General features: G+C 43.9%; 1 protein-coding gene across 3 annotated transcripts; it reads right to left on the minus strand.

Annotated features, from left to right (window-relative positions):
* Positions 1–1,092: 1,092 nt before the first annotated feature.
* ldb1b (LIM-domain binding 1b) lies at positions 1,093–11,696 on the minus strand. Of its 3 annotated transcripts, none has more exons than XM_028402966.1 (11): positions 11,553–11,696; positions 6,311–6,413; positions 5,575–5,619; positions 5,261–5,336; positions 5,079–5,181; positions 4,816–4,988; positions 4,562–4,684; positions 4,384–4,467; positions 3,694–3,817; positions 3,451–3,599; positions 1,093–3,224 (listed from the first exon to the last, which is right to left on the minus strand). In XM_028402966.1, the coding sequence occupies exons 1-11, from the start codon at positions 11,677–11,679 to the stop codon at positions 2,994–2,996; spliced, it is 1,338 nt and encodes a 445-aa protein (XP_028258767.1). In that variant the 5' UTR covers positions 11,680–11,696; the 3' UTR covers positions 1,093–2,993. The 3 variants fall into 3 exon arrangements, with proteins under 3 accessions (XP_028258767.1, XP_028258778.1, XP_028258789.1); XM_028402977.1 differs by lacking the exon at positions 11,553–11,696 and adding an exon at positions 8,375–8,766; XM_028402988.1 differs by lacking the exon at positions 11,553–11,696 and adding an exon at positions 8,114–8,233.
* Between the last annotated feature and the right edge of the window lie 11,020 nt (positions 11,697–22,716).

The following is a 22,716-nucleotide window of genomic DNA, read 5'->3' on the forward strand; positions in this document are numbered from 1 at the left end:
TACTTTCACACATTACATACAAACTCCAACAAAACAACTGTACATATGGTATGAAAATTAAAAAATATACATATTTGCTCAAAAGGAGGAGACAAGAGGGATAGGAATAGCTGAGAAGTGCAGTAGTCTGAAAGTCAAATTATATGATATGAAATAGCTTTTAACTCTTTGTATTCTGTGATAGATGTCACACTGGTAAAGTTTCCTTCTCAACTTGTGACCAGCATGAGCAACATACAATGACTTTGATTACATGTGCACCAGTCGTGGTGTCCTGGTTCTGTATATGTAAATGCTTTTTATCAAAAAACTACCCAGAAGGGTCCGGGTCTGTCCAGACTCTGCTCTTCCATGGAGGTAAGAGTTTCTGTCAAACTGAGAAGTCCCTCTGGGTTTCCACTTGTGAAGGTTAACTGACAGACGACACAGCTGTGGACACATCGTGTCACAGTGGAATACATACTAAAGGGAGAGCAGGTGGGCTGTACAGGGTGTGTAACAGGAGCAGAGTGACCCACTGCTGTCCGCTCTCCTGACCTAACTTCTGTAAACAGGATATAAAAGGATAAACAGAGGCAGGAGGATGAAATCTGGTTACAACAGCAGACTTTAAAATATAATCTCACAGTATTAAAAAGCAGAAGACTAACACAATACTAAGATAAGTGCAGATAGTATGTGTCCCATGTGTGAGACACATCCTGTGTATTGGGGTTTATAAATCTGCTTTCTTCTAGCTTTCTTCCAGATAGTCCTGGATCCACAGGTGAAAGGAATTAACCGCCCAGTAGGGTCTGGACAAGATATGAGGAGCGCCAGGACACTGAGCAGCACAGCCTGAAGCCCGTCTGACAGCTCCACATCACACCGACAGGCTACAGCAGGTCAGCTGCAGAGAGGCGAGGGGCTTATTCCACATGGGGAAGATGAGTGATATCCTGTGTGTCACGCAGGAACGAAGGTGGAGATGAATGTACTGCCTTATTTCTTCCTCTTTCAGTCTTGTTACTGTCACCAGGAGTATGTCATAAAAATGATTTCAAACACTGTTCAACCTCTTTCAGCCATAAAAGCTACAAAACCACAGACTCGTTTAAAGTGAAAATGTATCTTTTTATTGGTACCATACATTAATTATCAAGGGCAGAAACTAACCAAATCAAAAAAATATATATCAAACAATGATTTTTCTACAGGGTTTGGAGAAGGTACAAGTCACCAGTCAAACTTAACCTTAACTGCAGCTGGAGTCAAACAAAATGGAAATGTACAAAACAATAAACAGAGCTTCGGCTGTGTTTATTAGACTATACAGACTCCGCGTTGCTACCAAATAGATGCAGACTGAACTCAATGCTGGTTTAATAATAAAATGTGTGAAGATAATGAGACAAAAAGACAGTTTGGACAGAAAACCTAAAGAAAGATTTTAGCCAGTGATGAAACATGAGAGTCACTGGGTAAGTAGAACTCAGCGAGCACATTCACTTTGACATCAAGTTAAAAATACACGAAATTTGGATGGGAGTTAAAAATCACTTCCTGTATAGATGGCGTACATGAGTGAATTACTGAAAATAAATTAAAAAGAAACAAACTGAAAGAGTTAAATCATCTCTCCGTGGTGCCATTGTACCCCCCGGGAGGGGTGGGTTTTTTTTGTAATTTAATTTACACAAGTTTTAAAAAAGAGGAAGGAGGAAAGAGAGCAGGTGGGAGTAGAGGGGACGGGTTCATGAGTGTTTTTTTCTCCTTTTTCCTATTTTTTGTTTCTTTACATTAGATCGGGATGGCTTTAGGTAAATCTAAGTAAGAATACATTTTATTACAGTCAGACAGAACTTTGCTACTACCTTAAATATACAAGCACAAATACACAAAAATTCAAATCTCCAAAAAAGGAATAAAAAGACAAAATAAAAACATCCACACTAAATTATTTCTCTTTTATAAACATAAAAGATAAAACAATATATTTTAGGGGGGGGGGGGGGAAGGGTTAAAAGTCCTGTGTTGCTCCTTGGTCTGTAGCTTTTCAGTATTGGTAGAAAATAAAAAAAGTAACAATTGAAATGAAGGCGTTTAATACAAATTAAAAAACATTCTAGGGAAATATATACTGTATAAAAACTCTTAAAATGTGTAGCTGTGTCTATGTGTGTGTGTGTGTTGTAAATGCTCTCTGCTTGAAAGACTCTCTGTAGTCTAATCAGAGGCGACTCGGGCACTAAGGGACTCCTTCAATCATTATGTTTATTAGTGCGTGTGTGTGTTCATGTGTGTGTCTGTGTGTGTGATGTTTCCCTAGTGCCACATTTCAGCTCTCCTACGAATGTGTTTTATTTTCAATGGTTTAATGGACTGATTCTAAATTCTGGTCTGTCTGCGTCAGCAAAGTCACAATTAAGCTCACACTCGCCTCTTTTCTCTCACACACGCACCCACGCACGCACACACACTCACATATACTCTATTAACAAACATGATGTGCATCAGCAGTGCAAAACCAGAATCAAGAGCCATGCTTTAGAGGATGGGTGAACAAGTTGTCCCTAAGCAACTCGCCACCATCTTGAAGCCCCGCTGCCACCGTCCCCTCCACCCCACCTGATCCTACATGTTCACTTCAGTAAGGATAGTTTCATGTGCACAGCCCTGCCCGGTCACTGTCCAAACTGATAATTATAAAGAGCAGATTTTGAGTATGAGACAAGGAAAGGGTGACAGATGCCGGACACAGTGCCTAAATGTTGGGAAGTCACAGCAATAATAAAAAAGAACAAACTTCCTTTGACTCGGTGGAACAGTCCGAGAAGGACAGACCGAGCTCCTTTAGGCTATCTGTGTGTGAATTCGAGCGCTACAGTGGTGTCTGGATTGGAGAGCAGATGATGGACTCTTACTCTTGCAGTCTTGGCTATATGGATGGGGAGGGGGGCTGAGGAGTGACAGAGGGGGAAGGGGTTTGTGTTGAGGTTGCGGGGCTCTGGGCTCTACTGTGATGCCTGTGAGGTGGGGTTGTCACTCTTGCTCTCCTGGCTGGAAGGAGCCTTGTTGTTCCAGGGTGAGTTGGAGCCCAGCGCCGGAGAGTTGTTGAAGCTGTCTTCGTCATCGATGCCATTGGCTGCATCGAACTGCGTGTTCTCCAGCCGTGTTATCAGACGCTCATCTTCATCTCCAAACTCGCCTCCCATCAGTGTGGGCTCTCCTACCACCATCACATCCTGCAGAGATCGCACTCACCATTAGGCACGTCCATCATGATTTTTTTTCTTACCCTTTCTGTCATTCATATTTTAATATTTCAGTGTACTTCTGTGGTTGCCTTAGGTGTTTGCTTAACCTCCTTCGATTATTTAAACTCAGTATTTTATAGTATAAGCTTAATATTATAGTCTGCAGGAGGTACAGTAGCAAGGTACTGGCACTAGATGTCACTGATGCACTCACCGGAACTTGGCTGGATAGAGGGAAGCCACTACCGGGGCTCTTCTTTTTGTTGTTGTTGTTATTGTTGGTTCCTCCTCCTGCACTAATGGTGCTGCCACCAGACATCTTACGCTTCCGCCGTTTGTTGGGGGCCTGTCTTGATGGCTCAGCTATAGATAAATTAAGACACAGAGAGCAGGTTACACACATATTCACAGAGTGTATATCTGCATGTGTGCATATCTGTGCATGCGGTTCACATACCAGGTGGTGCCACCATTCTCTGCCATTTCTGGAAGAGGCATGTCTTGAGGCAGTCTCTGGGGCTGAGGTTGTATGTCTTGTGTCTGGACATCAGCTCCTGCATGGGCTCCAGAATCACACACAGCTGGAGAATGGGAGAGAGAGCGTTCAGGTTTGAGATTACTCATTATTCAGGATCTTTAGAGATTGTCCAAGTTGATTGAGCGCTTGCATCGTGAGCATGTGTTCAGAACAAATAGAGTCTCAGATTTATATGAATTTCTCATAGTCAATGGTTCCATAAAACCTGAAGCCACAGTGGCCAAAAATGTCTTATCAAAGTCCATGTAAACATCTGTAAAGCAGATCATGGTGTACTGTTTTGCGGTAGGAAATTGCTCACAGTAAACAGCACATATAAGTGATGATTGCTTATGATTAGAAAAGCAGAGTGTTGTGAACACAGCTCCCCCACTCTTGACTCAACCAAGTTTTATTAGGCTTAAAACAACAGTTTTACATGACCATATAAACTGGTGGTTGTCATATAACCGAATGTTAAACTGCTAAATGGAAATCCATTTCAAAATTCTCAGTCAGATTGTACCATAGCTTGACACCATACAAGCTATATGACAAGTTCAAATAAAGGCAAACTTTCAAAATGTGTATCTTTATAGAGGTAAAACACTGCATGAACACTGTACTTACTCGGAGGTAGTTCAGGGTGGAGTTCGACAGGCCACACCTTGTTATGTTTTTGGACAGCTGGTCCAACATCTGTGGGTCTTGGGCCTGGGACATTTATACAAAGACAGATTTAAAAAAAAACAAAAAACAAACACACAACATTACTGTATCCATATAGAGTCTCTCTACATGCACTTACATGCATGGCCAGTATGCTGCGGGGGATGAGTTCTCTGTGTTGTCTGATGCTGAAGTGCCACGTCTTTATCCTCATCATGTCATCAAACATGAATTCCAGGTACAAACGGCCTTCTATACACACCTGAGGAAGAGGAGAAGACGCCGGTCAATAAACAACATTGGTAGGCTGACATCTATGCAGTCAGGCTGCACAGGCAAAATCTAGGAGTTGTTCACTTTTACTTCAACCTCTTCATGTACACAACCACACACCTGTGTGAACATGGGCTTTCCGTTCTGGGTGACCATGGTGCACTGATCACAGTCAAGGGAGACGAAGTTATTGTGGAAGGACTCCTTGGGATGTTTCAGCACATAGTAGAGCTCAGTGGCACCGCCCTCAAATATACTCCGGAAGTACCTCGGAATTAACGTCCGGCCAATTGCTGGAGGGAAAACACAACAGGAAGACATTAGTCTGCAATGCGGTCCATTTGGGAGTGTAATTCTTTTGTTCTAGTGACTTTGTTTCTTACTGTATCGTTTGGGTCCATCCTCCAGACAGAAAGTAATGGTCAACATGGCGTCATCTTCAAAGAACTCTGTAGTAAATGCATCCCACCACAGGTTGTCACACTCCTACAGGAGGAAAATAATCTGTTATTCCTGGGTTGTGTCTGCGTACACAGCTGCATGTGCTCTGTGTATGTGTACAAACCTCTGTCCAGTTCTGTAGTCGTTTGTTCAGCTCAAATATTCTGTAGTCTGTCTGGTTGCCATATGGTGTGTGCCTCCTGGACAGCACAGAAAAAAAACAGCAGCACAGAGGGCAGCGGTTAAGAACAGAGAGATTATCAAAGACAACCTGAAAACAGTAAAACTAAAAGTATAATGGATTCTGTGCTTTTGAGGGGTAATGAACCTGTTTTTTCACAGACTAAATGATTAATTGAAATAATGAAACATTAACTGCATTCGTATTACTGCTGTTTTCACACAAGCACACCATAATGACAAGCAAAGCAGTCTTACCCGATTCCTGGCTCCAGGTATGTAGGAGGGTACATTGGAGTGGGACTGAAGAAACAAGATATGAAGAGATTATTACATTCAGCTATAGTGCTAATATGCCCTCCTGCAGGAGCTTGTCTGTATTTACAACCCTGGGACTCCAGCCAAACATGGCACAAATTGGATGATACAAGGAGACGGTAAATAACAACTTCTCATATACACAGACACACTCACCAGCAGCTGATTCACTTATTGAAGAAAGACAAGCAGTGAAACACAGAGCAGACTTTTATGGTGTATAACCTCTAACCTCACCGAGCCACACGCGTCAAATGTTAGCAATAAATGTTGGCCTTATACAGCAGTGCAAATTACCATAATTCAACAGGTATATGCCTGGATAATCAGCTGTGTTGATGCTGGTATGACGATTAAATTACATTTTTACCAAAGACTGTGTTTAACACCAGAAATGAAATCATTGTACACTACATGTGTAAATGTAAGACTAAAGCTGGATTACATCTCAGGTGACTGGTAACTGGGAAAAACAACTTCTAACACACACACACTAACACAACAAGTCTATCTCTAACTTTGCAAATTGTTCATCAAACCACTTTTAGCCCATAGATTTCCAGTGGATGTTTAAGAACACTCTTGATATTTGAGCTAGCTATTGAAGGCTATACAACCACTGTACGCAACAAAGCTGTTTAAAAGTTAAGAGTAAAAACATGGACATAAAACTCACCCCACGTCTCTGTCCAGCATGGTGCCGGGATGGAAAGGGGGGAAAGTGCTACCGTTGGGGGGCTCCTTGGGGGAGTACAGCTTGAATGACTTGGAGGAACAGCCTGAAAGAGAAGAGAGAATAAATATGTTAAAAAAAACCTTTATGTCCAGTTTACATCATATGTAATACGTTCACATGATCTTTACACTTTCATTCACAAGAAAACACTGAATGATGTAATAAATGATGCAGTCACCCCAAAACTTTGGCATAAAAACCAAATAAAAACAAGGAAGGAGCTGCGTTTCATCACATTTTAAACACTAACAAACACCCACACATAATAAAACAACTGATGACTCCCCCTCTGACACACAAAGCGCCAATCACTATTCTACTCTAATTGCCAGGCTTTCCTATAAAGGCCATCCAGGCGTGCCGGCCTCCAGGTCACGACCCCATGCCGTCACCATGGCAAGGCCCCGCCTCTTTAATGTCTCTGTGTCTGTCTTTGCATATTAAACATATCTATGACACAGCATGTGTGTGTGTGTGTGTGTATTACGAAAGATAAACAACCAAGCCATGTGTCAAAGAAAGGTGAACTCTGTGAGCACTGTAGCGATTTTACAGTATATGGTCCAACAAACAAACAAATTGTAATAAAGATATTAGCAGACACACTGTTTGGAGATTGATCAACTAATCTTGGGGTTTGCAGTTACTCACATCAGGTTGTTGCCGATTTAAAAAGAAAACAGGAATACATTTGTATTGTTGTAACTTTTCGACAACAACTTCTCTGTAAGAGAAGAATAACTTCCAGGTAGAAGGCTTCTAACTCTAATGGGTCTCCACTGTGCGTATAATAACAACCTACATAACCAATTAAACAACACCAAAGTTTACCATCAATCAAACTATAGATATCAAAACAAGATCACCATCTTCTCAGCCTGCAAAGAGCTTTAAAACTTCAATCCATTTGAAAACCCTGCCCTCACTTTGTATGAAAACAAGCTGTTTACTATGTGAGCCAGCAAAACCCCCTATGCTATGGGCTGGATGCACCACCAGACGATTGATAAATAAATAAATAATCGATGGTTGTGTGTGTGTCCATTAGTTGTTGAGAGCTCCATTAGCTCCTCTCCTCCTCCTGTTAGCGGTTAATGACAGGCAGTCACAATCACATCAGCTGGACTCCACTTCCTCCACAGGGAATCACGTTCCTCTCCCTTACAAGCACACATACTACATTGTAGTACACAGACACACAAATGTTTTCTTCGCCTAAGTAATGGCCAGTCAACCCTTTAAAGCCAAATATTTTCTCTTTAAAGGCATAGATGATCAGAACACTAACATTAACATAAAATCTTTTCCACCTAGCTTCTCAAAGTCTCCCCTCAAAAATTAAGAATAACCTGTCGCGGTTTGGGACCTGTGCCATTCCAGACTGCCACCATGACTGTCTGAAGGGACAAGTACCCAAACCACACAAACGGAATATTTGCGATAGCTAGCTTAAACAGAACCATTCAACCAGGCTGGTACAAAAGCCGACAATAATCTGAGTATTTATGAGGCATTTTAATACGTATAAATATAGTTCATAAGTTCAAAATCACAGCACATTTGACGCGGAGTTGTCTGGCTACAAAGGCAATTAGAAAGGCAACGAGCGCATATTGCTAGCATACAGCTGTTAGCTAGGCTAAACTGACGGTGTCGGGACAAGAGTGATAGTAGCAACAAAACACAAACTATTTTACACAAGTAAAGTGTCTGTGTAAATATTGATTAGATACGATAAACTACCTCGACATCTTCGACCAGCAAGACGCTGAATGTACACAACACTGCCTTGTAGGCCTGCAGGGGAGAACTAGCTAGCCAGAAAACAGTAACCAGTTAGCATATGTTAGCCTTCTCGCTAACGCCTTAGCGTTAAATCCCTTTTCAACGAGAAAGCGCTGAAAGGGGACGATAAACTACGGCCGCCCGTACAAAACATTTAATCGATGCAGCAGCCTCGTCGTTAGAATGGAAATGTGTGTTTTGGAAAAGGGACCCTTTTACCTGCAAAGAAGTCCAATCAGAAAATTGATGTTTACAGATCCGTGATGATAGACCGTGTGTACGCTCCGTGCGTAAAAACGGATAGGCCCGCTGGACGGCGGTTGGCTGGACGCAACGTACTCACACAATACGTCCTCTTTGAATAGGATCAATAAAAGTCTCCTCAAACCGCGAGACTGAAACGGAGTAAGGCCTAAATTGCGGGAGTCGGTCGGTTATGTTTTGTCCCGCATGAGGCCTTGTCAGTGGGCTGAAGCCTGCTGTGGGTTTACATACGGACCCCGATGAGCCCTTTGTTCACGGGAGGACATGAACAATAGCTGTAGGCCCTCCTCCCTCTCCTCCTATCCCTCTGCAATGCATTTACTCCTCTCTCCTCTGCCCAGCACCGCCAGCCGCCCTCTCTCTCTCTCCCCTCCTCCCCTCCTCTCCTCCACCTCCTCCCCCCCCAACTAATGCACAACTGCACATAAAGGTTGTCTGGTAAGCATTTTTCCCCTTCCTCCTCCCTGCATCCCATCCCTTCCTTGTAACTGACACAGATGAGAATTGGCCTAATGCAGCTGAGTGGAAACAAAGATCATGCTGACTGCAAAGTGTTTTTTTTTTTTATGTTATATTAATTAGTGCCCATCAGTTTACTGCAAACAGCTGAACGGAGACAGCGACAGCCAGGACCCTACAGCACACAGTGTGGGCACAAACACAGCTGATGCAGCAGCCTGATCAGTCTAAAGTAGATTAAGATCTTTAAAACTTTCACATAAAGACAACAGACCGGGGTTGTTTACAGTCAAGAATGTCTTTGAGTTTGTACACTGAACCGTCTCCAAGGTGGACCAGTAAATCCATTAGTACTGGGAATCTCTCCCTCTTTCTCTCTCTCTGCACACACACACACACACACACACACACACACACAGTAAGCACATACACACACACACACACACAGTAAGCACACACACACACACACACACACAGTAAGCACATACACACACACACACACACACACAGGAAGCACTAAGCCAAAAGGAGAATCCCACAGGCCTCTAAATCTGCTTAAATCGCCTCAAATTATAATCAGATATTCAGATCACAGCCAGCGAGATCACACCCATATGGCCAAAGTTGGGGGATATAAAAAGAACAAATCATATCAGGCCTGCAGTTTTTCATTTATTTATGCAAGTGTAAGTCACATCTACTCTGACATGCAGACCGTGTGTGATATACAGCATCCATCCCTTAAGGAAAAGCCATGAGTGACAGATGATTCCACACCAAGGCTGAAAAACCGCTTCCCTCCAGCCTCTGAGAGACTTTCCCCTGCTGCTGAACACAGCCACCAGCACCGGGTCCTGATTTATATACGCCACACTGGGAGTGAAAACGCAATGTTTCATAAATGATTTATGCACAAATATGCTGCTGTTGTAAGCTGCTCTGAGTGGCCTTTCACAGAAAAATACTTTACAAGTGCTGCGAATAATATCATAGTAAAATTCAACATCACTGTTTGGCCTCAGGGCTCCCAGGTGCTCCGTGGTGGCGATCAGCATCGACTGAAACTGTCTTTTTAAACTCTCGTTTATAGATAAGAAGGATTATTAATCAGATTTTATTATTTTATCACATGAAATAAAGCAAATGTTTTATATATATATTTTTAAGAGCAGACTAATAATGGAAATATACTACCAAAGCGTGGACAAAAATCATAGTAAATAAAGGGAAATGTAAGAGAAAATGTTTGTTAACAGTGACACCTGTTAGGAGCTCATGAGCGTCCTCACACTCCGTGTGTGTGTGTGAAAATAATTTGTGTAACTGTTGTTCTGTATCACATTGTTGCATAAGGCTGTTAATAAAGTATGTGAAATGTCAGGGCTGAAGCGCCACTCAAGACCATTTCTGGTGTGTTAGTTAAGCTAACATGTTGTGCACCGAGGATCGACACTTGGACACATGGATCAGATGTCACTGCATTCTGTTCACATAGTGGCTAAATATGAATTAATACACATAAATAACATAAAATATTCCAATGTTTTGGAACACTAAATCAAAATAATCTTTTATTGCATGAGCAACAATGTCTGCTTCCATCTGCCATGCGATCTGTGATCTTTGAACCTAACTCTCTTCCAAACACAAGCAGCGGCTCGAACGTGGACCTCTGTGCAGACTTTGTCGATGTATGAAAATCTGGAGTATGCTGAAGTGTGGCGTCTCCCAGAGCCAGACGTGCAGAGAGGATAAGCAGCACTAAGGCCCGTCTCTCACCCGACCGACAACAAAGATGCTCGGGCTGAGTTTATGTATACATTGGCTTGACCATGGTAAGCCTGTGACATGAGCACTTCACTGCTCACGAGGCTGCTGTCAGTCCTTTGGCAGCATCTTTGTGTGTCTAGTACCAGGGGGAGGTGTAGTCGGTAGTAGCTTAGAGTGTCTGTTGCACGGGTGACTTATGTGGATTTGCCTATCTTACATTCACTGGCCCCTGTCACCATGGCAACACGAGCAGTCAATGCTGACACAACTGGAGGGAGGCTAAGAAACATCCATGGAAATGGACACACAAGGGTTAATCCTACGTGTGTGTGTGTTTGTGTGTGTGTGTGTGTGTGTGTCTGCAAAGCATTGAAATGGTACATGACGGGGTTAATCCCCTGTGTGTGTGTGTGTGGGGTTGGGGTGAAGGAGGAGGGGGTGGGAGGTGTGTCAGGATAAGGCTTGAAGGGCTTACACACACCGTCTCTTTTGCTCTCAGGCAAAGGGCAGGCCTTATCTTCAACTAGCACCCCGACCAGTGAGGTGCGCACACAGGCACACACACACTAACCTTCTTTACTTCACCAGCAATAGCCTCATTTTTCAACTTACAGTAACATTTTCACACCTAAACCATGAATAATCTGTGATTAAAGGTGTTGAATGTGTTGGCTGAATAAACTGAAGTTGTGTTTTTACTGATCTTACATGTAAACACACAAATGCAACTGGTGTAAAAAGTCAACAAAACTTGTCAACAAATACTGAAGATACATTTAAAAAAAAAAAAAAGCAATCAAACATCTCATTACTCAGCTGTTTAGTTTTCTTTGCCCTCAGAGGGCTTTGTTGCCAAATCAGCTTTGAGTTAGACGAAAAAGAAAGAAGTCAGCGAAACACTTACCTCCTTCTGACTCTAGCTGTTCTGACATCGCCATTTTTGTTACCCACAAATGCACTTTCACAGCTACACACTGATCTAACTCAAAGACTGGGTCCTTGTTTTCATGCCTCTCTCTGATATCTCCCATGTCCAGACTGTCAAGCTCAGGGGCACAAGGGGGGGGGGGTATGCGTGTGCGTGTGTGTGTGTGTTTGTGTGTGCGTTTATGTGTATGCTCTCATGCACATGTGCAAATGTGTGCAGCCTGCCACTTCCACTCACTAGTCAACAGGAAACTGAACGGCACATGCATCTGCCGGAGTTCTGATAACAACGGTCCCCGTCACCCTCCCTTCAGCGCTGATCTGAGGACAGTCTGACTGCAGACATGGAAAAAAAAACACACACACACACACAGACTAAACTGATCCTAGCTGGAAGATGAGAGCTAATGAGTGACTTATCTTTTTGTCCCAAGCCAAATCCCGCTCTCACAGCTTGCACTCGCTTCTTTCCCTGAGCCCACTGTTTCATGACTTTAAATAAATACTATTAAACACATCAGTGGCACAGACTGTCCCATTTCTCCACATGGAAGCTTAGCTACACGTCTCTGGGGCTCCTGTCACTGGTCACTGCCTGCCAGATTTTATACTTTTGGCAGCGCAGGCCTCTTTGCTCTATTATTGGATCAGATGGAGAGACAGAGATCGCTCTGTCTGATTCAGCTCTGATAAAAGATCCAAAAGACAAGCTGCCACTTTTTTTGTCTAAGGGAATGAGCTCTACCAGAGTACACTGTCCAGAGAGCCTGCCAGGACAGCAGATAAACTGTCATACTCCAACATTATATCAAGTATTAAGACAGTTTTAACACAACAAATACTATACATTAATAGCAATATGATTTGCAGCTACTGCTGAATGTTTCCTGAGCTATATATTTTAGTACAGTTGAATCAAAGTGGCCCTGTGATAGGCTGGCACCACCTGTGACCCTGTTGTAGCGGACAAAGCAGCTTCAGAAAATGGATGGATGGAGTGTCAACAAAAACCAACACAAACTGTTGGTTAAGCTCTGACAAATAGCCATTATATTACATGTTGATTTTACTGCTATAGTCAGAGCTGTAGAACCACTACTTTCATTTCTTCATAACAAGCAGTAAGTGAACAGCAGGGACGCCCTACATACAGCAAACAATGTTTTGTCGGTGTGTAGCAGCGCTAACTTGACTTGGATTAGCACGTCTGCACAAACTCTACACTAGAGCTTAGTAGCGGTTAAAATAAGAACATCACTGTGTCTTATTTAGGGGCCAACTAAAAACCTAACGTGGGCCTTGGTGGACAGCAACATGTGTTTGTAATGAAACAAGCACACAGAGACACACAGTGTGGTAAACATACATGAAGATGATCTGATCTTTAGATCCAATCACTCAGACCAAATGATCACATTCTCACAGCAGTGTGAAGCTGAATGTCTTCTGCTAAGGTGGGTTTGACTGCTCTACAGTCAAACTATTTACAGACACAAATACTTCTGTAACTTTTGCATCTAAATATGTCTCTGATCCTAGTTTTGGATCATATTCCGGACATAATATCTGCACGTGTTGATACCTGTACCTGTTGATACTGTTGTGTTTACACGGAACATTCCATGTAAACACAACAGTATCAACAGGTACAGTCACTACAGGCTTTACCTGGTGTATCATACATACCAGAGGAGAATATTAGGACATAAACAAGGGTGTCGTGCTGAAAACTACATGAAGCATATCCAGGTTTCTGAAGCTGTTTCTATGAGCAACACACCAAAACTTCAATAATAAGCAGAGTGTAAACACTCTTAATCTAATAATCTACATTGCCTAACATTTGTCATGATTTATGAGATTATATTGCCACACACACTCTTTAACAAATTACACATGCAGTAGATGACATTTATGAGGCTCATTAAAAGAATAAATTATGATATTTTCTAGATTTATTGCAGCTCTATCTAACTCATGTATCCCAGCCCTACCATGCTGAGTGAAGAGCCCCTCATATGAAATCTTACACCACATATTCACTTTGAAGTGAAACATGCATGTAAATTCTGCAGAGATCAGTCACCCTCCATCTGCTTTACTGTCACTATACATCATGACTGACCTACAATCTGAGGTTGTCTCTGTACGGCAGCGCCCTCTTGTGGCCACTTTGTGTCGGTGTGTTTGTTTTCATCCTGCCCTACAGTATTTTCTCACTCACCGGGTGAATTCCCTGCTCAGGATTTTCTCTGGCAGACGAACACAGACACACTGCAACAAGGGAAGTTCAGCAGCAAGTGCGTCACATGTTATAACAGGCCAATGGGTGAAGGGATTAAATCAGAAAAAGGCTCAGAAGCCTCAGCTGTGTGCCAGTTTGACATGAATATAATCGGTTTTATTTTAAACAGCCACATATTGATGAGGATTATTATCACCATCATCACACTTTTCCATCTTCACACTGGCATTTTGCAGGTAGATATAAGTGTGTGTATGTGTGTGTGTGTGTGAGGCAGAGATGAGTGTGTGGCGGCTGGTGTCAGCTGACAGCTGTGTGAGTGGAGATGACAGTGCCCTGATGCTGCGTTCTCTGTTCTCAGGGAGCCATTTTGTCTGTCTCTGATCTCAGAGTCAGGTCTGCTCTACCCCCCCCAACACACACACACACACACACACACACACATACACACACACACACACACACTCAGCCAATCACGTCACCGCTCAGCCTTGCAGAAAACATAGAAACACAGTCTGATCTCTCTCTCTCTCTCACTGTCTCACCCACTCCTGCTCCCTCCTGCGCTCCTACAGTGCTCATCTCCCACTTGCCTCTCTTCTGCTCTCTGCCTCCCTCCTGTTCGTCACCCCCCCCCACCAACACCACCACCACCACCACCAACACCACCACCCCTTCCTCCCTTTAATCCACATCTTTCCTCAGTGTCTGTCTGCTCTCTCCCTTTCCCTCTCTCCTTCTCTTCCCCTCTGTCACACCCTCCTCCTCCTCCTCCTCCTCCTCCTCTTCCTCTTCCTCCTCCTCCTCTTCAGGCGCTCTTGTTGTGCAACCCGTTTTTAAACAGCTCAGCCTTTGTGCATTTTTGTCTGTTGCCATTTCAGCCAGAGCTGCAGTCTTTACTCATTTTCCTCCAATCAGGGACACCATGTGACTCTCTCTGCATGAGAGGGCACAGTCCCTTCCCCCTTCTCTCCTCCCTCTCTCCCCCTCTCCTTACCCTCTCCCTCCCTTCTCCCCCCTCATCTAGCCAGCCAGCAACATACGCTAGCAATCAGGGGAGTCAAAGAGAAAAGATTGAGCGAGGGGAGGGGCAGAGGGGAAGGAAGGATGAAGGTATATACACAGCGGCAGACTGAAATGCTGTGCAGAGGGGAGGCATGATAGAGGGGGGGTGTGAGAGGTGGAGGTGGTGGTGGTGGTGGTGGGGGGTGTATTGTGTAGGTCAACACGGAGTTGGTTCGACCGCCAAAAAGAAGCACAAAACATCTGTAGCTTCATAAAGCTGACTGTATGTTATGAAGTTATTCCCACACACCCACTTTTGTTTATGTCATCCACATGTTGAGACACATGCTGTGTGTGCACACACACACTTACAAGCCCACACAAGAAGGGGGGAGGATCCTTCTGTGTTGAACATGGCTCAGGAATGTAAACAAGAGAGGACGACTACAGACTGATTTCATATTTTATATTTTCTTCCACAGTCAGCGAGCGCAGATTCTCTCTGACATGATTCAAAGACGGTACAGGGAGGTTAGTTGGCAGCAAAGTGTCTAAAGCATCAGTGCAGGGTCAAGCCTTCAGTTCACTTGTAGTTGACATGAATGAATGGAAGTGATTGTTCCATATTTGGAGGCAGTGTTTACATTGGGTTTTGGTTACCTCATGCAGAAGGTGTGTAAGTGACGTTTTTTTTATTAATCACTGTTCCAGGGCCCTCCAGATGTGTATGAGAAAAGTAAATTATTACAAAGGTTAAACCTCACTCGTGTTGTCTTTTTAAAGCTGTTTAAAAAGATCCGAGGAGGAAAAACAACAAGCAGCAGAGAAGCCGAGGCCACAAAGAGAAGGGGAACACCGGGGAGAGAACAATATGGGAGCAAAAGTGGAGCGCAGAGAGTGCAGTCATACGTCTTTTTGGAAATTTCCATGACCACGTTGATTAAGTATGCAATCTGACCGCAAGATAGCTAAGGCCCGGTTCTAAACAAACGCTCCCGCCTCTGCTGCGCAGGCTTGTTTAACGGCTGAGGTGGCAGCGTTTGCCTTTTGTAACACGGGGCACTGCGCACAGATTGAAAAACGCACACATGACAACTCACACAGTTACATTTAACACCGATGCAGCGCCACATTTCCCCTGTGCCATTGTGTGTTCCAGACAAACTGTTATCTGGTGTGTCTGGAGAGTTTGTCCTTGCTGATACCAAATCTGTCTGGTTTGATCACAGTGCCAGCATCTCTCTCTCTCTCTCTCTCTCTCTCTCTCTCTCTCTCTCTAGCTGCACAAGCCAGGATGAGCTGGCATTGTCTCCCCTGAAGTTTCCTGCCTTTAAAATAATCTGTCAGCAAAAGAGTTTCCAAAACCGCAGAACATGGAAGCAGTTAGTGCTCCATCTTTCTAATGATTCAAGTCGAGACTGGCACCAGGAAATATGATCCTGCTTGAGTGGCTGGCTAAATTTCTCTATCCACATCCCGGCTGTTTGAGGGTTGACCACTGTGGCCACTGTGGCTTGGGAGGCTGGAGAGCAGAGGAGGCCACGTCAGGGTTCCTCACACACACACACACACACACACTGACACACATATTTAAACAAAACTCCCTTCCTCCTCCCTTGCTGCTGGATAGAACACAACCTGAGCACATCTATCATGAATATGGATACGTATAGGATTATATTTCATGTCCTACATGTCCCATCAGGAGCGCTACATAAATCGCTCTAACACTTAATAATATATTGCCCGAGGCTCAGCAGTGCAGGGGTTTATTTCCAGCCTTTATTCGTCTTGTTCTTTCCTCCTCTGTCTGATTAAAGTCAATGAAATAAAAAGAATTATCTGTTTGCTGCCAGGTGCCTCAACACAACTGTTTGGGGACCGCAGGGAGTTTGTCAGAAGTCTCACGCACACACACACACACACCTCTCAATATGGTGGCCTAATATGACAGATATTATTACTCCCTCAGTGGCTCAGCTCCCAGAAGCCCCTGTGGCTGTTGCTAAACTTTAACCAACTTTATTAAAAACAGCAACAAGCAACAGTCGGGACTTCAGAGCTGTTTTGTTGTTGTGAAATGAAAGCTTCCTCTGAGACAGAGACATGAGGAGAGGTAAATAAAATGCAACTCTGCGGTCTGTACTCACTGACCTCCTTCCATGAACTAAGGAGAACTTCTGAGTAAGACAAAAAAATGCAAAGTCCCTAACGAGGCGATTATAAATCCATGTCATACTTGAGAGAACAACAGTTTAACAGGATGCTAAAACTCATCTACAACTTCCTGAATTAGGAGCATCAACCTCAAAACACGAGCTGTGAAACATCAAACATTCATCAATAACTCTAGTGTGGGAAGAGGTGCAGAATCAATCATGCAAGCCTTTGATCGGTGCCAATGATCTCTGCCCTTTAAATGTCAGACTTTGATCCTCTTTTCTGTGAGTTTTTCACAGGACTGTTGATAAGTCAGTGTGCCGACTTTCAAAGAACTCCGCTGCTAACCCGGGCCGTCAGAATTCATCATCATCATCATCATCATGAGAAGCAAAAGAAGCAACAAGAAGAGAGGAAGAAGTTGTATTAGTGGTGCTATAGCAACAATTTCATGCCCAGATGTGTACACCGTCAACAAATCAACAAAAAAAAGGAACTGTCAAAAGTGAAACTACATGTTGATACATCTATTCTAGAATTTTCTCTGCTCCTCAGCCACTCAGGGCGACCTCCCATGAGCCTTTGCAAACAGAGCCCCAGGGCCCTGGGGCACCTCTTTCCCCATCTCTCTGCCCCAGTCACGCCACGGCAGCGGCTGCACTCACTAACCAAAATACAACAACAACGACTAGAAAAGTCAGCGACTGGCAACAACAACAGCAGCAGCAGCAGCAGAAGGGTTGTCGTTAACGGCAACCATCACCACGGCAGCTACTTACCGGGACACGCGCAGCCGCCCACAGACATCTTCTCACATGTCTGGTGTGAATCCGATCAGAATGATGGTGGTGGTGGTGTCTCTGTTATCCCTGCTCTCTCTTCCTCTTTCTCACCAGTCACTGCTGCCGCCACTGAGGCTGCTCACATGAGCGTCTGTTATCCCCACGGTTCACACACACAGACACACACACACACACACACACACCACCAGGGAGCAAAGAGAGAGGAGGGAGGGAGAGAGTGACGACGAGGGAGGAAAAGAGAGAAAGAAGGGAAGAAGAGGTTAAAAAAAGAGCACACACGCACAAAGGATCAGATTCTCTCAGTTGTAGCTGTACACTGTGAATAACACTGTGTGTGTGTAAGAGTGTGTGTAAGTGACTGTGTTATAGAGTGAGGAGAATTCTGCTCCTGCCTCTGTTCTGCCCTCACCCTCATCAGCCCTGCAAATTACTGCTCAGGTGGGAGGAGAGAGGGAGAAAGAGAGGAAGAGAAAGGGAGGGCAGTGTGTGTGTGTGTTAGAGCGAGTGAGGGAGAGAGAGCGAGTGGACTGTCAAAGTGACCTGAGAGGCAGATTTGAGAGAATAACAACCATGTGATGTGGGTCCTTTTTTTTCTCCCTTTAAATATGTAGAGGCTGTTTTTCACCGCTGCTCCTACAAATACACACACACACACACACACACACACACACACATACACACACACATACACACACACACACATACAAACACACACATACAAACATCATAAGTGCACATATGAAGGCTTAAATGATCCTCAGGAAATCTGGCTGTTCATGCATGCGTGTGTGTGCACTGCAGCCGTCTGAGTGGCTTGTTACCATCCAGCAAAGGTCTGCTGTAAGGCAGGGAGGGCAGAGGGGAGGGAAAAGGGTGAGGAAAAAGGGGAGGAGGAGAGGGTGGGGGTAACTGACGTGCCTCCTCTCTCTCTCTCTCTCTCTCTCTCTCTCTCTCACTCCTGTCTCCCTTTCTCGCCCATTCACTCTCTCACTGTTAGTCTTCCTGTCTGCAGTCTGTCACACAGTGTTGCTCTCTCGCTTCACTCATCTTCCTGTCTACTTGGCCATTTATCTCTCCTGCCCTCCCACCTCCTCCCCTCCGCCTCCCTCTCTCCCTCCTTATTACTCTTTCTTCCGTTCTACCTTTCCCTCCCACTGTCTCTAAGCTTTCCTCCATCACTGTGTCATTTGTCTTCTACTGTCAGACGCTGAAGTTAGTGTGAGGATTAGAGAGTTGTTACAACACAAAGACACCTGACTGCTTAAAATAATACATCTGGTCTCATTGTGTAGTTTTGTAATAATATGGATTGTTACTATGATCCAATTATTCCTCCTCTGTGCCTCAGAGATTCTTTGTTGTCCAAAAACTATTACAAGTCATCAGCTGCACTGAGCAACTCAACCCTGCACTGCTGCTATAGGCAGTGGGTATCCATCCACAGCTGAAAATAGACCCCAACAAATGCACGTTTCAGCACTGTTTTCCTTCAGAGACAAATCACACTATCACAAGTCCTTATGCCACAACAAGACAAGACAGACTGTCCTGGAGGAGTCTGAGTACCTCGGGGTTCATGAATAAGGACGGTGAGACTGACTGAACAAGGCCTCTACGAGTTTTTGTGGAGAAGTTCGGGAAGGCTCGGAGTAGATCTGCAGCTCCTCCACAATGAGAGACAGCTGAGGTGGGTTGTGCACCTGATAAGGAGGCTCCCTGGAGGTCTGCCTGCCACAGGCAGCTGGTTAGAGGCTCTTGGGCCAACTGTGGCCTCACTGGATGGATTGCATCTCTCAGTTGTCCTGTAGGATCCCTAGGAGTGAACAAACACATCTGTATTAATCTTTTAAACAAGTGATCGCCAACCTGACTGCAGAAGGAACATTTTTAACATCTTATTTTTGAAAAAGTTTAGAATGTTATTGCATTTAAATAATTTGAGAGAACCAGGCAAGCCATTTTCCTTCTGTTTCTGTATCTCATGCTGAGCTGACCCAGCTCCTTGTTGCAGCTTAATATTTAGAGACATCAGTACTTATTGTGTTATCCCACTTATTTCCTTTAATGCTGATATTTCCTGTTCAATATCAGATACAAAAAATATCAGAATTTCTCCCATAAAGACTCTCAAGTAAGTAAAAGTTGGATATCACACATATGCAAACTCCACTCATTCATGTTCTCGTTGCAAAGGTCACGACCTTAACGGAGCCTGAGCACCACGCAGCCTCAGAGTAATATTACAGTTCACACACATGTCCGACAGAAGGCTACACACCAAACACCCTTCAAACCCACATCAGAGTTTGTTAAATCAGGCTCTGTCTTTACATGCAGAGGAACACAAGTCTGCAGAGATCGCCTCCCCCACATATTTCTACTTCCCTTTTTTAAGACACTTGCTCTTTGTCTCCCTCCCTCTCTTCCTCACCCTCTGTCTCATTAGGCAGTATCTCATTTTGAGGAGGAGAGTGTTAAGCCAATCAGAGAGGGGAAGAAAGAGCAGCGGAAGGAGGGAGACAGAGAGCGAGAGACGGTTGAGGTTGCGGGAGGAAGAGGGCAGAGATGGAGTGAGTGAGAGAGGTGGAAGGAGAGAGAGAGAGAGAGAGACGGAGGAAAAGAGAGGGCGATGGATGGATGGAGGGAGGGAGGGAGAAAGAATAAATAGCTCTGGCGCACTCGTCCCCCATTACCCCGGGAGGGCACTGTCGCCATGGCAATGTGGCAGAAAAAGGATAGCACAAGCATGATGAGCTTCTACACATACATACACACAGCAAATGAAAACTGTGATTCACACATATATCTGCCCACATTAACAGTTTCATACAGACAAATCTGACAAGTTCATACTTTCAATTGAATGTTTGCACAAAGCATGCCGTCTTACACCTTACCATAATTATTTATATACAACCACACACACACATGCACACATTAGGAGTTTGCCAGTTAGCAGACAGTCAAAGCCTTCATAACACAGACAAAACAACAGAGACAAAGAAAGCTGCGGAGGGAAAATTAAGTATAAAAGACAGACAGTGAGCAGAAAACAAGGAGGTGAGGAAGAGGCGTCGGAGGAGAAAATAACAAAGGAGAACAGCAAAAGCAATTTCTGGAGCTAATCAAGTATCACAGTTTCCTGCTGCGGTGCAATAGACTTTGTAGGATTATGAGGAACGTTTCTTTCTTCATTCCTTCTTTGATTCTTGCACTATAAAACGTCTTAATACAAAAACCGGCATTTAATATTAAGTATTTTAACTTGTGGCAACGCAACAAGCTTTAAATACAACACTGACCCATGATCACCTTACAAAGATATTATTCCAAAAGAATTACTGATCAAGAGGACAGAGAGCATAAACAGCCACCTGATGAATCTCAAAAACATCCTCACAGTCATGTGACTGATGCAGCTTGTGTTGAAGTCTCTAAAGTTCTTTATGTCACTTCACTTTGTTTGGCCACTAAAACCACTTCATTAGGATTTGGTTAAAGTGAATCTTTCACAGCATTACAGACATGTTAAGAGGTAAACTTTGCCTATCTGCAACAAGCTTCACAGCCATTTTTTGCCACTAACAGTGACAAATTTCTCCCCATCTGTGACATTCACATTCACTAGATTTTCTAGTGAGATGAGACAGTTGTGTTATTATTTAAAAGAGTAATAAAAATATGGAAGTGCCAGATGCTGCAGTTCCTCAAATGGCCACTTGAGGCAGACTCCAAACAATATTATTATGGGCCTTGTTACTTCAGCACAATCTCACCCACCTTTGTTTTGACTTAAGCACCACCTTTTTCCACCTACATCATTTTTGAATTATCCAGGAGTAAGGAGTCAAAGTGAACACACTGAGCTTTAAAACATGACATCACAAAGGGTGATGTCATCTTCATATTCACTTCATGTACTGAGATTGCATAATGTTAGCTGTAGTAGCAATTGTTAGCATGCTAAGCACACAAAGCTCGGCTTTGACCTGATGGTGCCACTAGAGTATGGATGGATATAATGTGATTACAGTCCATGCTGTATGAGTACGTAACCATGGTGACCCATCTAACAGGACCACCCAAGTCATCACAAGTCATCCACTCTGGAGCATGAATATGTGTTTAAAGTTTTCAGTCTAGACCAGAGCCCTGAACAGTATTATATTTTTATTTGTTCTACTTTATCCCACAGTATCCACCTGTCAGCCCTCCTGAACTTCCATCAGGTTACCTGCGACCCTCTGTGACCCGGTGTTGTGGCTCTGGGCTGATTTGACCATATCATTTTGTGCACAGTAGCAGAGGGAGACGGAGTTCGGTTCCCCGGGTCATTAATGTTGAAGTGCTTTGACAACAAACCTTTCATGCCTGTTACAAACAAGCCTGTTAACAAACTTCAATAATGCAGGATGCTGCGAATCAGCAACTGAAGAAACACTGCAGAAAAAAACAATTCTGCTCCACAGAGTAAAAACAAATCACCTAAAGTCATTAGTCTGGAGTTCGAATGGCTTTAGTGCGCTCTCTTATGCCTTTGTTGCAGCACAGTTATCTGGAAAAGTTGTTTGGAAGGCAAATGTGGTGGTTAATTAGCTTAAGAAATCTTGTGTGCATCCAGCCTCAGGGCAAAGCAGAGAATGAAAAAGGCTGTTCTGAGCGAGCTGCCCCTCTGCAAACTCTTATGTAAGGCGGAATCTGCATCCTGTTTCTCACAGCTACATTATTGATGTAGGTCTCCGTTACCTCGGCCAACTGTGTTTGTGCACGGGAACGTGTGCACCTGTAAGTCACTACCTCTCACTGGGTAGTCGTACCTCTGCTGTTCTGGTGGTCCAGGCTGATGTCACTTTCTCTCCTCCCCTCTTCACCTCTCCAAATGCTCCCTTGTTCCTTCTTCACCTCCTTTTCTGAAGTCCCCTTCCTCC

The sequence above is a fragment of the Parambassis ranga genome, chromosome 1 (genome assembly GCF_900634625.1).
Source record: "Parambassis ranga chromosome 1, fParRan2.1, whole genome shotgun sequence".
NCBI lineage: Eukaryota > Metazoa > Chordata > Actinopteri > Ambassidae > Parambassis > Parambassis ranga.